This window comes from Lepidochelys kempii, chromosome 13 (assembly GCF_965140285.1).
Source record: "Lepidochelys kempii isolate rLepKem1 chromosome 13, rLepKem1.hap1, whole genome shotgun sequence".
Lineage (NCBI taxonomy): Eukaryota > Metazoa > Chordata > Testudines > Cheloniidae > Lepidochelys > Lepidochelys kempii.
In genome coordinates this window covers 30,103,402-30,125,323 of record NC_136392.1, presented here as the reverse complement: position 1 = coordinate 30,125,323, position 21,922 = coordinate 30,103,402, and the positions used below count along the sequence as shown (strand labels likewise).

The window sequence follows — 21,922 nt, the reverse complement described above, 5'->3', positions numbered from 1 at the left end:
GTGGGGGGGTGGCCGGGGCGTGTCAGGATGGGGGGTCGGTGACGGAGGAGCGGGTGGGGGGTGGCCGGGGCGTGTCAGGAGCGGGGGGGTCGGTGACGGAGGAGCGGGTGGGGGGTGGCCGGGGCGTGTCAGGAGCGGGGGGGTCGGTGACGGAGGAGCGGGTGGGGGGTGGCCGGGGCGTGTCAGGAGCGGGGGGGTCGGTGACGGAGGAGCGGGTGGGGGGTGGCCGGGGCGTGTCAGGAGCGGGGGGGTCGGTGACGGAGGAGCGGGTGGGGGGGGTGGCCGGGGCGTGTCAGTGACCGTGTGGGGTCGGTGACTGAGAGCTGATGGGGGTGTCAGTGACCAGGGGGTGTCTGTGGCAGAGGGGGTGGGGTGCCGTTGACGCGGGAACGGTCTGTGACGTGGAGGTGTCGATCGCTGCGGCGACGAACGAGGCGGAGTCGAGGACAGCGCGCGCTGGCGCCCCGCGTTCCGCATGGTCCCGGCCGCGCTGGCCGCTTTGCCCCTCCCCCGGGCGGAGACAGGCGGAGGTCGCGACCATAGGCTGGGCCCGCCTGTCGGCCCTAGTGAGCGCGAGCGGGCGTGCGTTGCGCGCCTGCGCGGGGGGCAGTCGGGCTGGAGCCGGCGGCTGTGGCCATGAGCCGGAGCGGGGCTGCAGTGGCCGGAGGCGTGGCCAAGCGTGGCCGGCGCGCCAGCCCTCCCGATGGGTTCTGCACCCCCGAGAAGCGGGTCTCCGCCTGGGGGGCTATGGCCCCGGAGGGGCCCCACCCGCGGCACTGGGGCACCGAGCAGGTCTGCGACTTCCTCTGCCGCAACGGCTTTAGCGAGCCCGGCCTGCTGCGCCGCTTCCGAGGTACCGCCCGGGGCGGCTGGACCCTGCGGGGGGGGCCGCTCTGCCAGCTCTGCCCGGCCCGGGCTCGGCTGGTGTAGCGGGCGGGGGGCGCCGGGCGAGCTCAGCTCGCCGCCCGCCCGGCTGGGCAGGGTGCTGCGCTGGGCGGAGCTCGCTGCGGCTCGGTGTCTCCGCCTGAGCCCTCGATTGGAAACCAGGCAGCGTCGGCCGCGCCCCGTTCCCACCCAGGCACGGTTTGGCTCAGTGCGTTACCAGTGGGTGTCTGGCCCTCTCTGTCTTGTTACTTTTGACTGTGCTGGAGCCACAGGGAAACCCCCCAGAGAAAACAACCCATACCAGATCGTAGCTGGCGCCAGGCCTTCTTTGCATATTGCTATAACCCACCATACGTATATGTAGGGCTTGATGTTAGCCAGGGTTGGGCACGCTGATGCAGCTATTGGGCTCCGTTAGTTTCTGTGTGATTTAAACCTACGTTTAGAAGTTGTCTGGGGCAAGTCTGTAGTACAAGATTAAGTCCACCTAACTGATATCAATGTCCAGCCATCACAATAATGACAGGTTTCTGCGTGGTAGCCCTATTAGTCTGTATCAGCAAAAAGAACGAGGAGTACTTGTGGCACCTTAGAGACTAACAAATTTATTTGGGCATAAGCTTTTGTGGGTGAAAACCCACTTCATCAGATGCATGGAGTGGAAAATACAGTAGGAAGATATATACAGAGAACATGAAAAGATGGGAGTTGCTGTACCAATCCTAATGAGACAAATCAATTAAAGTGGGATATTATCAGCGGGAGGAAAAATCACTTTTGTTGTGGTAATGAGGATGGCTCATTTCAAACAGTTGACAAGAAGGTGTGAGTAATAAAATGACTTTTGCATGCCCACACTATGCTTCTTGTATTGCCAGTGTGTGTCTTCACCAGGAGTGCTTGCACCAATTTAACAGTCACCATAGGGCATTGTGGGAAGGCTTCTGAAAGGCAGCAACAGTGGATTGCAGCAACACAGTGTCTACACTGACCCTGACCTAACTACATCCACCTAAGTGCTCTCCCTCTTGCAGAGGTGGAGTTATTAAGTCAGCATAGTGGGTGAGTTAACATTGGTGAGAGCTACATTTTAGTGTAGACATAGGTGCCGAGTTCTGCTGGTGGGTGCTCGACTCCCCGCTGCCCCTGCTCCTGCCCCTTCCCGGTCCTGCCCTGCCCCCATTCCAACCCCTTCCCCAAAGTCCCCACCCCAACTCCTCCCTCTCCCTGCCCCTATTCAACACCTTTCCCAAATCCCTGCACCCGTGTTCCTGTTCCTCCCACATCCCTCCCGCAGCTTGTTACACTGCAAAACACCTGTTTTGCAGCAGCAAGCAGTGGGAGTAGAGTATCTGCATTTTCTTTCTAAATTGAGGCTCTCTTCACTAGAAATGCTGCAGCCGCAAAGCTGTAGCCCTTAAGTGTAGACACTTACTACAGCAAGAGTCACTGTAGTTAATCTCACTCCTTAAGAAGTGGTGGCTCGGTCGATGGAAGAATTCGTTACACCAGGATTTAAATCAGTTTAACTACATCACTTGGATGTGGATTTTTCTCTCTCAACGATGTAGCTGAGTTGATCTAAATTCCTAGTGTAGACCTGGTCTGAGGCAATGTCTGCACTAGGAAGTTGTACCACTTTAACTTCACTGTTATAGTTAAAGTTGTACTCCCTTCCCCCCGCTTGTCCCCCCTCCGCCCCCGGTCTTGGTACAGATATATCAATGGTAAAGTATTTTATTCCAATATAGTTGTTCCGGTACAGGAAGATGAATAAGTTATACCACTATAACAGTGTCCACACTAAGGACTTGTCTACCCTGGCAATTTTTGTCGCCAAAAACTGCCTTTGGCAACAAAACAGCAAGAGCGTACGCACTACAATGGGACTTTTGTCACAAAAGACACCCAGTTTTGGCAACAAAAAACATCCATCCCTACGAGAGACTTTTGTCTTTTCCCCTCCCTTTATCATTGACAAAGAGCCAGTGTGGACACTGCTGATTGTTTTGGGGACAGAACTGTCTTCCACCAAAAAAGAAAAAGAGTACTTGTGGCATCTTAGAGACTAACAAATTTATTAGAGCATAAGCTTTCGTGAGCTACAGCTCACTTCATCAGATCCTACAATACCTGCCCTGATTGCTCAGTGTTTTGATCTCTGCTGCCCTGCAGGCATGTGCCCCTCTCCTTTCAAAGCTAGGGGAAGTATCTGTGTGCCGCTCTGTTTGGGGAGGAAATCATAGGAATGCTCCTGTTCCGCCCTGCACTAGGAACACAGCAGCAGGACGACTGCTGCTGCAGGGGCAGGGGGACAGACTGCTGTGCTGCTTTGCCATTCCTCAGCATAGAGAGCTCACAGAGCTACTCATGCTGCTGCTCTCCGCAGCTGAGGGGGCTGTGGGAGAACTTGGAGAGAATCCCAAGATGTGCAGCGATCAGATCTTCCTTCCCACAACACTGCACTGTGGGATACATACCCGTGGTGGATTGCTTACCCTGTCGATGATGGTGTCCCCAATGTGGACATGGTCTGTTGACAGAGGGCGTAAGAGTGAACACCCTTTGGTGATTTTTGTTTTGTCGACTTTTGGGTGTCGATATAGGTTTTGTCAACAAAACTTGATAGTGTAGAAAAGCCCTAAAGGTTGTTCCAGTATTAATCGATAAAAAAATCACACACCCCCCAACTGATGTCATTATACTGGTACAAACTCAGGGTGCAGACTAGGCCTAACCCTTGATGTTTGTGCTGATTTCACCTTCACTGCTTGTTGCTCTGATCACATCAACCTCTTTGAATCCCTTACCAAAAGCTTGTCTCTTTTGCTAACAGAATTTGGTCCCATAAAAAATATTACCTCGCCCATCTTGTCTCTCTGACAGCCTGGAACCAACACAGCTATATCAACATGCAAACACAATACTCTTCCATTATGTTAAAGTCAAGCTTCTTGTCCTAACTTTCAAGGCCCTTCATAGCTTTATTCTTACTGTTCTGTTTTAGGGTTTTATATGGTGATCCTTAAACATAGTGTTGAAGAGTTTATCTAATCTTGTAATAATTAAGCCTCTCATTGTATTGATCTCCACTTTTCCCAGCCTGGACCATCTACAGTAACTCCCCACTTAACGTCCTCTCGCTTAATATTGTTTCAATCTTACGTCCCTGCTCCATTACGGAACATGCTCCTTTAAAGTTGTGCAATGCTCCGCTATAACGTAGTTTGGCCTCCTGCTTTGTCCACGGCTGGCAGCCCCCCTACGCGCTCGCCCTCCCACCTGCCAGTGGACCCCGTGGATCAGCGCCTTCCCCCTTGCTCCCTCCGCCTCCTGAATTTAGGCTTTGTCTACAGTTGAGGGCCAAATGTTTTGCTAAGTGAATTTTTAAAATAAAGTAACAAAAGGGTGAAAAGGATATTGTGTGCTGCATTATAAATGGGGAACTTTTAGAAAATCTCTAATAATGATGTTAGAAAATACTTTACAAATCTTACAATTTTGACCTTATCTGGAGTTTTGATTTGACCAAGGCTGGACACTATTATTGTCACTTAAATGCATATGAATATGATTTTTTCCCCCTCAAGAACTTAGAGCTTTAGTAAAATTGAAGTGGAGGCACTTGAGTTTCAAATGTCAAGATCTGAAATCTCATCCTACATGTAGTTCATAAATGAGATCTGGATATTTTAGGAGGATCCTATTATAAAGTGGATTATTTAACTAAATTAAAATAAATGTTAGACAGCAGTGCTTAAATACTTCCATTGTAAAGTATTCCAGAAGCTTAAATACTTACATGAAAGCCTAGAAGTAACAGTTGTTCCTTTAACTCCTCAGAAAATCAAATCACCGGGGCAGTGCTGCCTTACCTCACTAAATCTGAACTTAAAGACCTAGGAGTTGGGTAAGAACAACTTTTACTGATGTAGTAACATGAGCTAAGTGAACTTTTGAGACCATTTCCTGTCTGAGAAATTTTGGTCATTTAATAACTCTGGGATCTTTATTTCTCATCATTGGCTTTGTTTAACTGTCCTAATTTTTGTTTATGCCTTAAAAAAACCCGATGGCGGTGGTATAAAGAGATCTGTTGGTGTTGATCTTCACTGAAACTAACCAAGGTTTAATACTACATCTTGGGGAAGAAAAGTCATCAGGTGATTCATTGCAAATGTCCTTTGATTCCTGTGGTGTGATATTTCAGTATCTTGTCTTGGTTAGCTCACCTCTTATTTGCTATTGTGTAATTTCAGGTATTCATGTCAAGGCTGACAGCTTGTTAGAAATGAAACACCTTGATATGCTTGGAGTGATGTGTAAAAGTGTGTACATTTTGTAAAATACTTCTTGATTTAAAAATAGGGGTTGTAATTATTTGAAAAGAGATATATAAGCCAATTGTTAAACAGAGCTAAAAACTGATTGAGGATGTCATTTTATGTGCAGCTGGCTTTGTTCTGTGACTGTTGGGTTATTTGGGGGTAATATTGTGCCCTGTGGCAGAATGTATAACTATCACAATTATTATAAAAGAGATGTGAAAAACATTTGCAAGAAGAACAGGTTAAAGATGACAAGGAGATAACTGGAACAGAATTTGTTATTAGTTTGTAGTTGTATGTATATTATCAACTGTTATGGATGCTGGTATATTCCATGTGTATGGCTCAGTGGAGCGGGTGCAAACTTTAGGAGGCATGTTTAAATGGGGTGGCTAGTGGACAGTGTTGATTAAACAAATGAGAATTTAACACTAGATTAAATACAAAACTGACTAAAGTTGTTTGTGCATCTGAACACCTTGATATACACTGATGCTACTTTGCATTAATATAACACCTTTGTAATTCCAGGATCTCAAAGCACTTTACAACTTGAGAGTTTTAGTTATATGATCACACATTTTTTTTTCCACAGGATCCCTGCTCATTCAGTGAACAGGCAGGATCTGTTCTTGGGATGAATCAGGTTTGTACAGTAAAGGAGGCTGTTGTCTGTAAGACTCCTATTTCATTTCTCACTGAAGTTGGAAGGTGTGTAATGAATGAAGCTGAGAATTACAGCAGTGAGATGATCTCATAGTTAGTCAGTTGAATGCTTCCCTGGAGAATGGGATTCTATCTGCCTCTGCCACAGAGTTCCTGTGTGGTGCTGGGCAAGTGACTTAGACCAGACTGTTCACAGGTGCTCAGTAACTTCACACAGCACCTCATCTTCTGGTGCCTGATTTGAGACCCTTGGGTCCAATTTGTAGAAGTGCTGAGCACTCATACCTGAAACTGCATTCATTGGGAGTTAGGTGTTGAACACACTAATTCCTAGTTCTCTGAAAAATCAGGTCTTGGGTATGTCAAATTGCACACCCAAAATTAGTGGACAGTTTTGACCTTAATCTCTGTGCCCCATCTATAAAATGAGGGATAATACCAACTCTTCACCTTAGCAGAGTGTTGTGAAAATCAATGAATATTTGTGCAGGTCTCAGATACTATGGTGATTTAAGCACCGGAGAAAAGTCCATGAGGAAATTAATAATTCTATCTTCAGAGTAAGATTTGAATAGTGTGCAGTAAATATAGCCTGGAGCCATGCACTAAATAACAAGGAGAAAACCCAGGAAATGAGGAAGGTCTTCAGAAAATGAATGTACAGAGTGACCACCTGTAAAAGAGGTCTTGATTAGCATCACAAAGGAACTCTGTGGCAAAGGCAGGGATAGAATCCAGGTCTCCAGGGTAGCATGTAACTGCCTTACCAGTGAACACCCTCCATTCTTTGCATGGAATGAGGTAGGAGTCCTGTGGAAAAAGTAGTGTGTGACCATGTGATTATAATGGTACTGTAGTTCAAGAAAGGTGAATTAGGTTGCATTAGCACCCTAATTCTGGCATTTCCGAACTTGAGTGCCTGACTTGAAATTTAACACTGTGTTTCTCACAAGTTTTTTGTGTAAAAATACATGACAAAAACCTGGGTAAACTTTACTGTGTAGACAAGTCCTTTATCTCATATGGGAACGGGAATAGGCTGTACCAATATAAGCCACTTTGCACTGGTATAACTGCCTCAACAGTATGGCTTGTAATGGTATAAGTATTTCCGTGCAACAGATCACATTCTTAAACAGATAGTTATACCTGTACAAAACCTGTGTGTAGACCAGTCTCCAATTCAGTGTCGAGGAGAAATGAATCCTATATTAGGTCATTTTATAAGAAGTCCTTTCCTGCTCGGGCACATTGTTCTTATGCTTCTACTTTGTGACTCATGTTTTCTTTTGTTATCAGAAACAAGTCTTAGTAAAAGGACTTAAAAGCAGATTTAAATTCTATTTTCACCTTGGCTTTTGGTGATTAGCCACATCATCACCTTATTTATAATAATTGGTAAAAAAAAAAAAAAAAAAAAAAAAAAACTACATTACTGTAGTTAAGGTTGGCTGGTGATAGCTTGTGCCCTCCCAAAATGTCAAATTCAGCAAAAGTCAAACTTGAGAAAATCAAGAAATACGTTCCCATGCAGCCGTAACTCTGCATCCCCTTGGTTGGCAACACACAGTGGTAATTAGGTGCATGCCCTCCAGCTGCATTTACTGTTTCAGGGGTAGCTGTATTGAATGGTGGAGGAAAGCTTTTTTTCTGTTTGCTTTACGTTATAAACTCTCTGGTCTTTAGCCCCAGATACTCTACATGGCTGATGTCCGGTCTCAGATTTAGTGTGTTTCAGCTGCTATGACTAGTACAGACACGGTTCAGATGTTTCAAGATGATTCAACAAAACAAGGGAAGACTAATTTTGACATTTCTCAGGGTTTTTTTTTTTTTTTTTTCAAAGACAAAACAAGCAAATGGTGGGGTGTGTGTGTGGGGGGGGAGAAATAAACCACATTCTCCTTCCTCAGTTCACTTTGACATCCCTGATGCTATCATATTTCTTCCCTTCTGTTCCCTATCTCTCCTCTTCAGTGGCTTCCTGCAGCTGGATTAACACATTCTTTAGACTCTCTCATTGTCATAGAACCTTCTGATGCCAATATTCCATTCCCTTTCTAGGGAATCTCCTTCCCTGGAGGTTTTCCAAAAGAGGCTGGATAGCCATCTGTTTTGGATGGTTTAGACCCAACAAATCCAGCATCTTGGCTCTTGCAAGTTCCTTGTAACCCTATGATTCTAAAGGGACATGCAGCTTGTTAAATGGTGGTAAGAGTGGGAAAGCATCTTTCCATGTGTACTTCATTGCACAAGGACCAATTAATATATCAGTGTGAGGCTAAAATTGAAAACTGCCCCCATCTTCAGTTTCCACAGGCATGCAGAAGAAATGGGTAACTAAAGACACTGAGCCAATCACTTCACTGAACTCTTCTTCCAGCTCTGCTCACCCTGTTGTGCCCATGCTGTACTTTGGGAAGGGTGCAAGTTACTAGTTCTGCATGCTTTTTCTGTAGTACAGCAGAAGTACAGCTGCCTTTCATTGATATTTACAAGAAAATCAAATTCAGAAACCAGCTTTCATTTGTAGTCTTGGGCTGTCTCTGCTGACCAGGAAGTATTTCTAGGATATTTGAATGTGGGTCAGGTCAGATCAGCAGCTTGATTTGGAAGGAGGGAGCCTATAATTTTTTAAAAATGTGATTATTTTTAAATTCACTTGAGATGCAGGTTGTCCTTGCTTAGACTGCTTGCAGGAGAGGCTAGCCTATACTGCATGTATACTGTGAGAAGGGGAAATTCCTGTTCACACTGTAGCATAAAATCCAGTTACAACAGTGTAAGAACAGCCATGTCTGAACATAGTCCTCATGCTCAGCTCTGCCAGAACTTTGTTAGTGAGTTGTTGTTTTGAACATGTTTTTATCTAACACATTTTTTTTTGCGCTTACTGTGGACAGGGCTTGTGAATAGTTATATTTAACTATTGTAGGGTATAGAATGAACCCACAGAATTGCCGTGTGGTTCTCCGCCAGCTGGCTTACATGTTCAGTATTTTTGAATAAATGGAGGAAAAATGTTTGTAAAGGAATGCCAAAGGGTATCCTGCCCCACCCTTTGTCTCCTCTTCAGCACAAGGTCCTCTGAGACAGAATATTGGACCTGAAGGTTCTATAACAACTGGCAAATCTCAGTTGATAAAATAATAGGTTTTGATCATCCCTATCAAGGAGCCATTAATTTGTTGACATCGTAACTTTATCTCTGTGTCTGATTTTATGTTCCGAAGTAGATGTCTGGCACTTCTGACTTTGCTCACTGAACTAGAATATTAATTTCTGTATCAGGTGACTGAGCCTGATGGGAATCATTGGAGCTGGATGGGGATTGTTAGGTAGATATTTTAGTCCTCCCTGTGCATTGTGATGGGATCCTGAACTATCCCTGACAAGAATAAAGTCTCAGCTTTGGGTATTTCTTGTGGTAACTCCACTACTTTCCTTGGTACGCTTGGTGACATGAGACAAGCTTTCTTAAATATTATTTAACAGTTGTGGGCTTAAACCTAAAGCAAAGAAAAGTTATCTTAGGTCTCATTTACAAATCAGATTCTTTAGTTCCTGTCCTCTTTATAGCTGCCCTTTCTGTTGATAGTTAGTTATCATGTGTCTTGTCACTGCTATTTTCTGCAGATTAACTATGCCCAATTCAGCTTTTTCTCATATAGGCTTATTTTTCCAGTCAATTTTATTGTTCCCTGAATTTTCATGTCATTTTTGACATGCATCAAACTGAACATACTACACCTCGAGCCACTCCTGGATACAGCATGTTAATTGTTGCCTGTTTCACTCAGGATAGTCTGAGTTTATACAGTGCGTTTTAAAAGATAGTGTTGGATAACTCCTTTGCATTCTGTTGTCCTGTATAACCCCCGAGGTCCTTCTCAATGACACTATTGTCTAAGCAGAATTACTCTCTCTAAGATGGTGTCAGTGTACTTTTTTGCATTGTTCAAAACTCTTCTTTAATCCATTATTATAGCTTTGCTATAGTTAGATTAAGACTAACTTTCTCTTTAAAGCTTGATCCTTCTAAGGGCTTGTCTACACTTAAGACACTACAGCAGCACAGTTGCACCAGTGTAGTGCTTCAGTGTAGACACTGCCTGTGCTAACGGGAAGGGTTCTGAAGGTAGTCTCTTCACTGAAGAGCTACAGCAGTGCAGCTGCAGTGCTGAAGGGTTTTAAGTGTAGACAAGCCCGCAGATTTCCTTGCAACTTGGTGCCTCTCCTAGGGGCACGGAATTCTGTTTTAGCGGTTCAGATTTAGGGCCATTCACCACGGGGCTCCTCAGATACAGCACCTGAAAAAAAACAACCCAGCTTTTCTTAAAGTTGAGAGATTCCAGAAACCTTTCTTTGGTCACAAGTAGAGATCAGACTAGTGCTGAGATCATTATACCAGGTTTCTAGCAGTTGTAGGTTACTCATGTCATGACATTGCCCTTGTTTTTCCTTTTATCTTTACCCCAAGGCTTTCAACAGGTCTGCCTCTCACTATCTCCACCTCAGTGCAAGTGTATACATCTCTGATGTATAAGGCAACACCTCCTCCCCTTTTCCCTGCATGTCCTTCCTGAACAAGCTGTACTCTTCTATACCAATATTCCAGTCAAGTGAATTATTCCCCCCATAAGTTTCTGTGATGGCACTTATGTTATAATTTTGAGTATTCACTAATATTTCTAGTTCGTTTATTCCCCATACTTTTTGTATCAGTATACAGACATCTTAGATGTTCATTAGATTTCCCTTCTATTCCTTTTGACTCTTCTTTGCCCCTGCTATGATTGCCCATATTCCGCCGCGCCCTCCCCTCCGCCCCCCGCAGATTCCATCCTTCACCTACGTGTCCACGTTCTGGACTTCCCTGTGGGCTTTTATCTGCTATCCTATATCAAACCTACTTTAAAGCCCACCTCACTAGGTTAGCCAGTCTGTATCTGAAGATTCTCTTCCCCTTCCTTGGTAGGTGGAACCCCATGTGTTCTCAGCAATTCTTCTTCCTGGAACGGCATCCCATTGTCGAGGGAGCTGAAGCCCTGTGCAGCTCATGAGAAAGTTTGTTATAAATTTGTAGTGCCCTTTTAAATACCAGCATTATCTTAGTTAAGGTTTGGGCTAAGCAATAGAAATAAAAGAAATATGGTTAACTGGGTACCAGGTGCACTAAATAATTTATTATATAAGTTTGCTTAGAAATAAATGCTTAGTTCAGTGGCTAGGGAAAAATATAGCAAACTGAGAAAAGGAAAAAAACCTTGAAGAGAGCAGAGTGTAGCCCTAAACTGCCTCATCCGTCTTTTGGTTATTGGACCTTAGCCAATGACATCACTTGTGTGTTATAGTGTATAAAAAGCAAGGTTTTCTAGGGGTTTCTTTGTCAAAGTTTTCCTTACCCATCTGGAGTTACACAATGATGGGAATGTACTTCCCAGGCCTGACCCTGTTGTAGGTATGTTGGACAATGCTTATATTGTTGCTAGGATATAGAATAAAATAGTGTATATTCTTAAATTGATATTTTGGTTGTAACCATCACCAAGTGACCAATGAACGAATAAAGAAGTACTGGTGTGGAAACTACTGATAAACATTAATAAACTTATGAAAATTATTTCAACAGGGATAAATGGGAATTGGTGACAGGGAAAGGAAGAAGGGTTGCAGGGCTTGGGTAAGAATAAAGGAGATAGGAACTGGGGGAGAAGGAGGGAACAAGACTGAAAGGGTCAGAGAATGCGAGGGGTAGCAGAAGAAGATGGGGACTTAGGGATAGCGGGACCTGTCAGCGGTGAATTCTTCCCTTCCCTGTATTTGCTGCGGTCTTGGGAAGCCCTACACTCTGTTCAGGGGTCTGAGTCAATCTCCCTTCTTGCTGTGTGTTCTGGAATTTGGGGGACCCTGCTTCTCTTGGGGTGTCTGAGCTCCTTCCCCTGCTCCTCCATAGGAGCTGGGATCTGTGGTGGGGGAACTAAAGGTAATGCACATTTAAAAACATGAATTCCAGAAAATGAATAGTTAGGATACATCTCACCCCTGTGTGGGGAAAGAGGGGCTTGCCAGAGTGCGGGGGAAGGACCCAGTTTGGAGGAGGTGCTGGCTGTGTGGACCTGAGACATGGCTGTGGAAGCCTGGCTGAACCAGGGGAAGGAGTCCCGGCTGGAGCTAGGTAGCAGGAATGAAGGGCCCAGCTTGAGCTACATAAGTAAGGAAGAGTGCGGCCCTCCAGTAAGCTGTTGCCTGTGATGTGTATAAAGCAGCATAGGGCAGGAGACAGCAAGGAGCAGCTTCTTACAAACTAATGGTTTGATGGGAAGGGGTGGGAGAGCTTAAATGTTGGAGTGGGGGGGCCTACATCACTGGTTCTCAACCCAGGGTATGTGCACCCCTGGGGGTACTCAGAGGTGTTCCAGGGGATACATCAACTCATCTAGAGATTTGCCTAATTTTACAACAGGCTACAGAAAAAGCACTAGCAAAGTCAGTACAAACTAAAATTTCATATAGACAGTGACTTGTTTATACTGCTCTGTACACTGAAATGTAAGTACAATATTTATATTCCAGTCAATTGATTTTATAATTATATGGCAAAAATAAGTAAGCAGTTTTTCAGTAATAGTGTTCTGTGACACTTTTGTATTTTACGTCTGATTTTGTAAGCAAGTTGTTTTTAAGTGAGGTGTAGCTTGGGGGTTTGCAAGACAAATCAGACTCCTGAAAGGGGCATAGTAGTCTGGTGAGAGATTTTTGCAGGAGTGGGTGGGCGAGACTCTGTGGCCTGCGTTGTACAGGAGGTCAGACTAGATGATCATCATGGTCCCTTCTGACCTTAATATCTATGAAACAGGAAAGGTTGAGAGCCACTGGCCTACGTGTTGTGGGGCAGAGGTGGAGAGTAAGAGAAACACCAGTTATCTCTCATGTGTAAAGTTAATGTGACAACTATTGTTAGGGCCCTACCAAATTCATGGCCGCGAAAAATGAGTCACTGACTGTGAAATGTGGTTCCTCGTGAAGTCTGGTGTGTTGTGTGCTTTTACCCTATACCATACAGATTTCATAGGGGAGACCTCAAACTGGGGGCCTTGACCCAAAAGGGAGTTTCAGAGGGGTGGCAATGTTATTTTAGGGGGGTTGCAGTGTTGCCACCCTTATTTCTGTGCTGCCTTCAGAGCTGGGTGGCTAGAGAGCAGCGGCTGTTGGCCGGGCACCCAGCTCTGAAGGCAGCGCTCCGTAAACAGCAGTGCAGAAGTAAGGGTGGCAATACCATACCAGGTCATCCTTACTTCTGTGCTTCCACTGGCAGTGGCTCTGCCTTCGGAGCTGGGCTCCCAGCCAGCAGCCGCTGCTCTCCGGCTGCCCACAGAAGGCAGTGCCGCAGCCAGCAGCAACGCAGAAGTAAGGTTAGCAGTACCGCAATCCCCCCCCCTTACAATAACCTTGTGACTCCCCCTCCCCCCAACTGCTTTTTGGATCAGGACCCCTACAATTACAACACCCTGGAATTTTAGATTTAATTAGCTGAAATAATGAAATTTACGATTTTTAAAATCCTATGATCATGAAATTGACCAATATGGATGTGAATTTGGTAGGGCCCTAACTATGTTATATGGACCATGGATTAGATTTCTCTCACCAGCCCTGTGAGAAACTACACTTTGGAAACATTTCAAAGTATGACCATTATCACCATTCCTCTGCATCAAAAGCATAGAGGAGTGGGGACGAGCACTGAGGAATCACATCACAACTGTGGCCTAGTCAGACTGGAACTATTCCTAGCTCTGTCACTGGCCAGCTGGGTGACCTTGGGCAAGCCATTTTGGCTCTGTGCCTCAGTTTCCCAGGTGTAAAATGAGGATAATGATGTAAAGTTATTTGAGATCTACTGATGGAAATCACTATATAAAAGCTAGGTCTTTTGATTATTGCCTGGCCACAGTAGCATATTGGCTGCAAACCTACATGAGGCCTACAACTGTCTAAATGACCATTAACTCCTTCCAACAAACATTTTTCTTTTTTTTTTTTTAAAAAAGAAAGCCCCTAGGAAATCAAATGGCAAAAAAATTGGTTAATGCAGAGGTAAGGTTATCTGGTGAAGACTTGTGCACTTCCAAAACATAAAATTCAGCAAAACTTAGACTTCTGAAAACCAGGAAATATAGTTAATGTGTAAACACTTGGGCAACCTTAATTCTAACCTCTTTGAGTGATGCTCCAAAACAGCCATCATACATGTACTTTCACTCTGTCTTTTCACTGTAATGGACAGGCATCAACTACTCTTGCCTTATGCTCAAACACTGAGCCTCTTTCCCCAACAGAATACCACACTTCTAAAATTTAATAGCTCCTTCGTACCGTTTTAGAACCCCTTCACTCGAGCAGTATCCTGGGCGCAAAACCGATACTTTCCCTCCCCTATCGCTAAATCCACAGACTGCTCTTCTATCCCACCTCGTGACTGACAATACCCATGGCAAGAAGACCCCAGTGCCCTGCTACTGATACAATCTACACAATTCTGTATTGAAAAGAAGCAGACTGAACCCCAAGGTACATATGGAACTCTTTCCTTTGGTAAGACAAATGAGAGGGACTCAGACCCAGATCTCATATCACAATCACAGTTCTTCCAAGCTGCTGCAACTAATTCCTCCACCATTCAGTACAGCTACACCAAACACGGTGAATGCAGTTGGAACGCATGCAGATAATTGCCAGTTCCAAGGGGTCAGATTAAAGTTGCTTGGGTATTTACCTTAACACTATTTCCTGGTTTTTCAGAAATCTGAGGTTTTGCTGACCTCCATATTCTGGAGCTATTACCAGGCAACCTTAACTCTGCATTAACAGTTTTTTTTCCAATTCAAATTGTACTGTATGTGTGATGTCGATTGGATTGTCCTCCACTGGGCACATCTGTTTGTATCTGCCATAGTATAGCTGTTCATCACGTACACAGGTAAAGTTTGAATGGCAATTATTTTTTCTTCGGTTCTGGATCCTTCTCTAGGTTAGAGGTTTTTCTCTTCGGCTTCACCCACCCTGACCTTAGCTTTGTTAAAAATGTATATTTTGAGATTGAATACTGACTCATTAGAAATAAAATGAATGTAGATTGCTGCGAGAATTGTCTCCTGTACTATGTCCTGTTGCTACTCCCGCTCTGGGATGTGTTCCCTGTGGGTAGGGGCAGAAGAACTTGTTTAGGCCATGTCAATAATGCAAACTTTGGTTGATGCAACTTTCAGTGGCACAAGCCCCCACAGTTAACATGTAGCTCAGGCACGTGCGTGCTTGGCCACTTACATCAGCACTTTGCATCAACAAGCACTCCTGGTAAGTATGCAAAGTGCAGTGCATCATGGATAGATATTCCAGTGTACTATGCACCACCTGTCGGTGCAGTGCCTTTTGAGAGATTGTCACAATATGTTGTGGAGTAGAAATGAGTCACTGTGGGAGCTAGGGGTCAAGTTCTCATCATGCAACTATCTAATACATAATGCCATCCCTATTCTCATAGCTTTCATTTTTTTAAAAAAATCCCACAAACCTGTGTGGTGCTTGTCACTTGTCTGTGGCAGAAACATGGAGCTCACACAGCTCTGCACTGTTGTCACGAACATTGCAAACACAAAATGCATGATCCTCTGATGTTTTCAGAACCACAGGAAGTACCCCAACAACAGACATGACAATTTCTTAAGCACATGTTGTTAAGGGCCACAGTGAAGAACAATTCCCATTGTTTGCATTCGCAGAGGAGCTACAAATGGTGGACCACCACTTTTGGGCCTGAGAAATGAGTACTGACTGGTGGATTGCATTGTAATGCATGTTTGGGATGACGAGTGGTGGTTGCAGAACTTTCAAATATGAAAGGTCATGTTGCTGAATCTGTGTACAGAACTTGCGCCAGCCCTCCAGTCCATGGCACCAGAATGAGAGCTGCATTGCCTGCTGAGAATCAAGTGGTATAATGCTGAATTGCCATAGGTCAATGGGAAATCATTTTGGTATCGGAAAATCCACAGTGGGGGCTGTTTCATGCAAGTGTATAGTGTACTAATCATCTGCTATGCAGGACTCTGACTCTCAGCAATATGCAGGACATCGTAGATAGATCTGCCGCTATGGGGCTTCTGTACTGTGATAGGGTGATAGATGGCGCACATATCTGTATTCAGTCCCCAGCCCGTCTTGCCACAAAGTCCATCAATAGGAAAAGGGCTGCTTTTCAATGGTTATGCAAGTGCTAATGGATCACTGGGGGAGCTTCACTGTTACCAGTGGGGGCTGGTCAAGGAAGATGAATGATGCTCGGGTTTTTAAGAACAGAGGACTGTTCAGAAAGCTGCAAGCAGAGACAGACAGGTTTTTCCTGCAAATGGTAATCTGCCAATGTTGAAATGCCGATCGTGATCTGGCTCATGAAGCCATACACTGGCCACCTCAACAGTACTAAGAAAGGATTTCGCTACCAGCTCAGCAGGTTCAGAATGAGTGTTTACTCACAATTAGATTTCAGTGAGAAAAATATCCCAATGGCTATAGCTGCTTGTGTCTTGCATAATATTTGAGAGGCAAAGGGTGAAAAGTTGCTCTCATGGTGGAGGTGGAGCGGCTGTTTGGGAAAAACTTCCAACACCAGTTGTGGAAAAGAATGTCTTTTAGACATCCACCACTGTTAAATTCAACATGCAGTTCAGACTCTGCACTGGTACCAGCATGGCCCCAAAGGGATCAGACATCTACTCTGACCAGGGAAGCACCACTGGTTCATCCTGCACTCTCTAGAGCAGTCTGAGACTTACATCTTCCCAGAAGACATCTTTGCTTTCCTTTGTCTTCAATCTCATTTCAAGTCTGACTTTAGAGAGAGACATTGTTACATCAGAAAAAGATATCACCTTGAGGACATGAGTCTACTCTCCTCTTCCATCTGCAAACCTGAGTACCCATCCATTGATACCAGTGGTTCAGCTGGTTGACCAAGAACCAACCTTCTCATATGGTAAATTGGAGGACTCAGATGAGACTTCAACCCTACATTGGGAACTGAGTCTGGACGGAAGCTTGAGGTTCTGTTCTCCACCCAGATATGATTCTCTAAGGGATGAGTGTTCCCAATGTCATGGGTTACACCCCAACCAGTTGACCCATTGGACTGGCATTACTGGGGTCCTGGGACCCTTACTCTTGGCACCCCGGTTCCATCTGTGCACCTTATCTACCCTCTCCTAGCCAACACCAACCACCTCTCTTGGACTGTGAGGAAGTGGAGCTGGATCCAGTGGTTAAGACAGATCTAGCAGCTATTTTATTGTCTTCCTTGAATGAGAGGGTCACCCCATCTTTGTCTCCACCTGACTATCACGGGTAATATGAGGCGCTCTTGCAAACAGTGATGTCCAAGCTCCTGATCCAGCTCGAAGAGGTTCAAGAATCTCAACTTGAACCGTTGTAGTTCATTGCAATCCTTGGGTTCTGGTCAACAAGGCTATTATAGACCCAGTTATGGGTAATACGGAACATTCCCGCCTCCTGCAGTCCCACCCCAAAAAAGGCTGAGAAGTGCTATTTTGATCCACCTGTAGGAGTAGAGTTTTTGTTCACACCCAACACCTAACTCGGTGGTGGTGCAAGCAGCTACTGAGAGATGCAGGCTGCAACACCCCAAACAGCACCTTTGGACAAGGTGCTAAATGCCTCGACCTCATAGGGAGAAAAGTTTTCTCCATGACAAGCTCCAATTCAGAATTGCTAACCACTAGATCCTATTCACATAATTGGTGAAATAGTATTTTGCTACGTTGTTGGACTTCAAAGACCCATTCTCTCAGGAGAATAGAGCCCAATTCCGGAACTTAACTGATAAGGGTAGAATAATTTAATAAGAAGACAAAGATCCCAAGCGTTATTCTGGATAACTGTGAAAAAACTTTTGGGAAACTGGCAGATCACTACATCTCTGCTGTCACTTTAGATTTACGAACTTTGACTCACCCTTTAATGTATTTTACCTGCTTTAATCTCTCAATAACTCATTACTTTTCTTAGCTAATAAATATTTAGTTAGTTTTTACTAGAGAATTGGCTGCCAGCATTGTCTTTGGTTTGAGATCAAGAGTACCAAATGATCTGGGGTAAGTGACCCTTTGGGATTGGGAGTAACCTAATGTAATGTGATTTTTGGTTTTAATAACCATTTATCACAAAGTTCAATTTGTCTGGGTGGCAAGATAGGCTGGGGGGTCTAAGGGGACTGTCTGTGACTCCATGATAAGACTGGTACAGTGATCCAGGAGTTCACATTTGTTACTGGCATGGTGAAATCTAATGATAGAATATACCAGCTGTTTGGGATGTCTCCCCTTGTTTTCTGACAGTGTGCCCTGAGATAGGCACTCACAGTTGTGAGCCACTCCAGGCAACGTGACAGTGCATATGAACTGTTGAGGTTCTCTTGGGCTCCCAGCCCATCTCTAAGGGCTCATTCAGCTGCCCTGGACTGGATTTATAAGAATCTGACAGGCTTAGAACTGATGCCAGGATCAGAAGCTCTCATGGAATGGGCGGGTACTATACCCATCTCAGTTCTGTTGATTTTGAAATTCATGGATCTGAAGACTTCTTTGCTACATAGCCTCTGTAGGAGATATGGTGTCACAAGTTCCATCTGATGCTCCAATAAGGACCGCCTATAGTCTACAATCTCTCTAACCCTTGAATGCAAAGACAACAGGATACCTGGAATCCTTCAGAGAATTAAAAGGGTGCATTGCAGAGAAGATACAAAGTCTGTATGTCCTATTTCAGATTTAGAGCTTGATATGACAGGCTATGAGAACCACTTTGATATTCCTTGAATCAGACATCATTAACATGCTGATGGATCTGTGCCTCTGATCTCTCATAGGAGGAAATTTTGTTAGCATATTATTGGACTCTGGGTTACCCACCTTCAGTTATAATTAGTTTGTGGTTCTAAGCCAGGAAGGAGACTTTCCGGGTTTAATTCTGGCTCCACTATGAAAGACAAAGTGTCTGGGGTTGGTAGTGTCTTTGGTAGGCCCTTTTATGTGTAGTAGAAACACAGAGCGGCACTCATCCTTCGCTTTATTAAGCCTTCCTTGGAACCAAGGACCACATGAGTTCAGTGGAGCATTTGGCCCAGCATCTCATAAGGTCTCGGTACACATACTTCTGATTTCTCTCATCTTGGTAGGAACAGTTGCTCCTAATGATTGAGACAGCATCATCTACACTTAATGGTGTATGAGGTTTGCTTCCTGGCCTCAATGTGAATGAGATTTGCTACCTATCATATAATCTGGACAGTGAGGTTCATTGTATTTGGCTCTGGGTTCTAGAGATGGAACCGTTTCTAATTTTCAGAGGTGTAGGAGTCCCCTTCTGTGCCTTAGTCATGTATGTCTCTTTACACATACCTGTGGAGTCAAAGCGGCCTCTCTCAATAAAACTAAACTGTACCTTACCCCTTGGTCTTTCTATGGCAGCAGGTGTTCCATTAAATTCCTAGCTGTCATAATTATTCTCTGAATGGTTGGGTGTCTCTTCGTGTGTAGACATGAACCTCAATAGAGTGTCCACATGGTTCTTCCCTAATAATTTGCATAAATGGCTACTTTCCTACTATTTAGAAGACGTGAGGCCTCTTTGGTCTCGGTCCCTTCTCCTGGGGTTGGGTAGTAATTTTTGTTCTCGGAAGTGGGTCGCAGTGCAATGAAGTTTGAGAACCTCTGCTCTAGTCAGTTGTATCCAGGAAATTTCCTGTTCATACAGTTCAGTGTCATCATTGGATGTCTCCAATATCTCATCTACCAAGGAAAGATGATGTATTGATAGCATATTTGAAGAGAGTTTTTCACTCAATAGTATAAGTGCAAGGGATCCATTTTATATTCTCTTGTTCTACAAGTGGGGTAAATATCCTTGGGAAAAGGTTTGAGGCACTCTGCTTGTGTATGGTTCTGATCTAAAGACGAGCAAGTTGTAACATCAATATTGCACTCCTTTCCTACACCAAGAGCAGGAACTTGTTACGAGGTTTTTTGAATATTGGTCCAACTGGTACCAAGTTGATGTCATTTGCTATGATTTGAGATGGGCAATTCTGTCATCAGTATCATGGTGTTTGCTATTAATATCTATAAAGTCTTGCTTTCCAAACAGCTGGGTCTACTGCCTGTGAGATAAGGCAGGAGTCTTCACCCAGGTTCATTGTTTCTCTGGTCAACTCCTTGACTCTAGATTGCTTGGTTTCTTGATTGTTATGCTGAAGTCTAACAGAAAAACAAGAGTTTGTGATCAGTCAAACCTGCTGTGTCTTGAAAGAGATCTCTCACCTGGGCAGTGGACCTGTTAAAGTCCTCGGCTGTTGTTTTAGACTGTTTAAATGAAGATGCCATTCTTGATAGTTACTGAGATAGCTTAGCCATTAGGCATGTATCTCCTTCAAGTTGCATTTTTACTGAACAAGTGGTCCTGCTCACATCTCTGTCCCAACAGTCTAAAGTGTCTGAGATTTCCATATCTTTTAGACCTCTAGAATGTCTGTCTGTTCCTGGGCCTCCTTTACGTTCAGGAAGAACAGGTATCATACTTTTTTGCATATTCAGAGCTTCTCTACAGGTTTCCCCCATCACTTGGAGAAATGGAGCTTAACCGAGGAGCCAGTCCATCAAGGTCCAAAGGTTGTCCATTTATCACACTATGTCAATCACAGTTACTATGACCTGACAGGGTTTTATATTCCTGGAATTGTCAGTCCTCATCTAGGACAAAGGCAACATTCATGTCATGTTGTCTTCATCACATCCTGTTGTATGACTGATACTGCAGATATGTGTGTGTTTTGGCAAAAATTTTCCTTCATTAAGATTTCTTTTGGGAGAGCAAGATCAGTCACTTCTATTCACTCTTGACCTGGCATCCAGAGCTGATTTTTCTTTGATAGTTTTGCTGTGCTTTTTATCTAAAACTCTTCAGCCCACCTTCCTGTGGGTTGTACTACTTGTTAAATTCACACAAGTGGGAATATACACAGGCCACTTGGAGACATGAAGGTTGCATACTCTGTAAACACAGTTTTTTGAGATGAGCCTCTGCCTTTTCACAGTCCCTGCCCACCTTCCCTACTTCTTCAGAATTCCCGAATTAGTGGAAGGAACTGGCTGGTGGTTGGGGCCACTCCCCCTGTTGTACACTCAGAACCTTTCAGTATGTGAGGGAGCAGGAGGGGGTGAGTGGGCCCCCGATGGTGACTGCTTTTGAGAAGGTTCTGGAAGCTCATGGCATTGGCACCGTGATCCCAGAAGTGAATGTGAAGAGGCTCATCTCGAAGAACTCTGTTTATAGGTAAGTAACCTTCATTTTCCTTGCGTTTATGGTTTTGAGTTGTAGAACAAGTGGCTTTAGCAACCTTCACTGTTTGCAAACAATTTTTTTATGGGTATACATGTGATTTTTTTTTCCCCTTGCCTATCTTAACCTCAGTGAGGTGCTAGGTTTTATAAATGAATGTTTTTAAAACTGTTTAAATTCCTTTCCTGAAAGCCATAATAGAAGTGTATATTGCTATTTCGTATTACTACAGCAAATGAGGTAAAAAAACATGAATTTATAGAAACAGCTTCATAAATGGTTAAATTAGTGTTATTTTGCTTTTCACTTTATAATAATTTTCAGATCTTCTTGATATTTCCAGGCCCTTGGACTTGAGAGTGAAATTGCTTGTTTGCCTGCAAAAATTAGAAAAAAATCATGGTGATATAATGAAGGTAAGTATAATGTCATGTTGATCTGGAATCAGGATCCTAACTCTCAGGATTTTATTCCTACTTTGAAAATGAGACTCGGGTTTTTTTCCCCCTCCCTCCAGTGTCATGTAAGTAACTCTTTTAAGTGTATTTACATAAAGAATCTAAGGTAAATGTGGTGTTGGAATAATGATATTTAAGTGATATAAAAGTAGGAAAAGGAAGATAAAAATAGCA

General features: G+C 44.1%; 1 protein-coding gene across 1 annotated transcript in view; it reads left to right on the top strand.

Moving 5' to 3' along the window:
• The first annotated feature begins 557 nt into the window (after nt 1–557).
• Nucleotides 558–21,922, top strand: part of SAMHD1 (SAM and HD domain containing deoxynucleoside triphosphate triphosphohydrolase 1) — a 65,200-nt gene continuing 43,835 nt past the window's right edge. Inside the window, exons 1-3 of the mRNA XM_073309943.2 lie at nt 558–853; nt 4,729–4,795; nt 21,634–21,706. Coding sequence (XP_073166044.1) covers nt 637–853; nt 4,729–4,795; nt 21,634–21,706 — 357 coding nt within the window. The 5' untranslated portion in view covers nt 558–636. The remainder of the gene's footprint in view (nt 854–4,728; nt 4,796–21,633; nt 21,707–21,922) is intronic.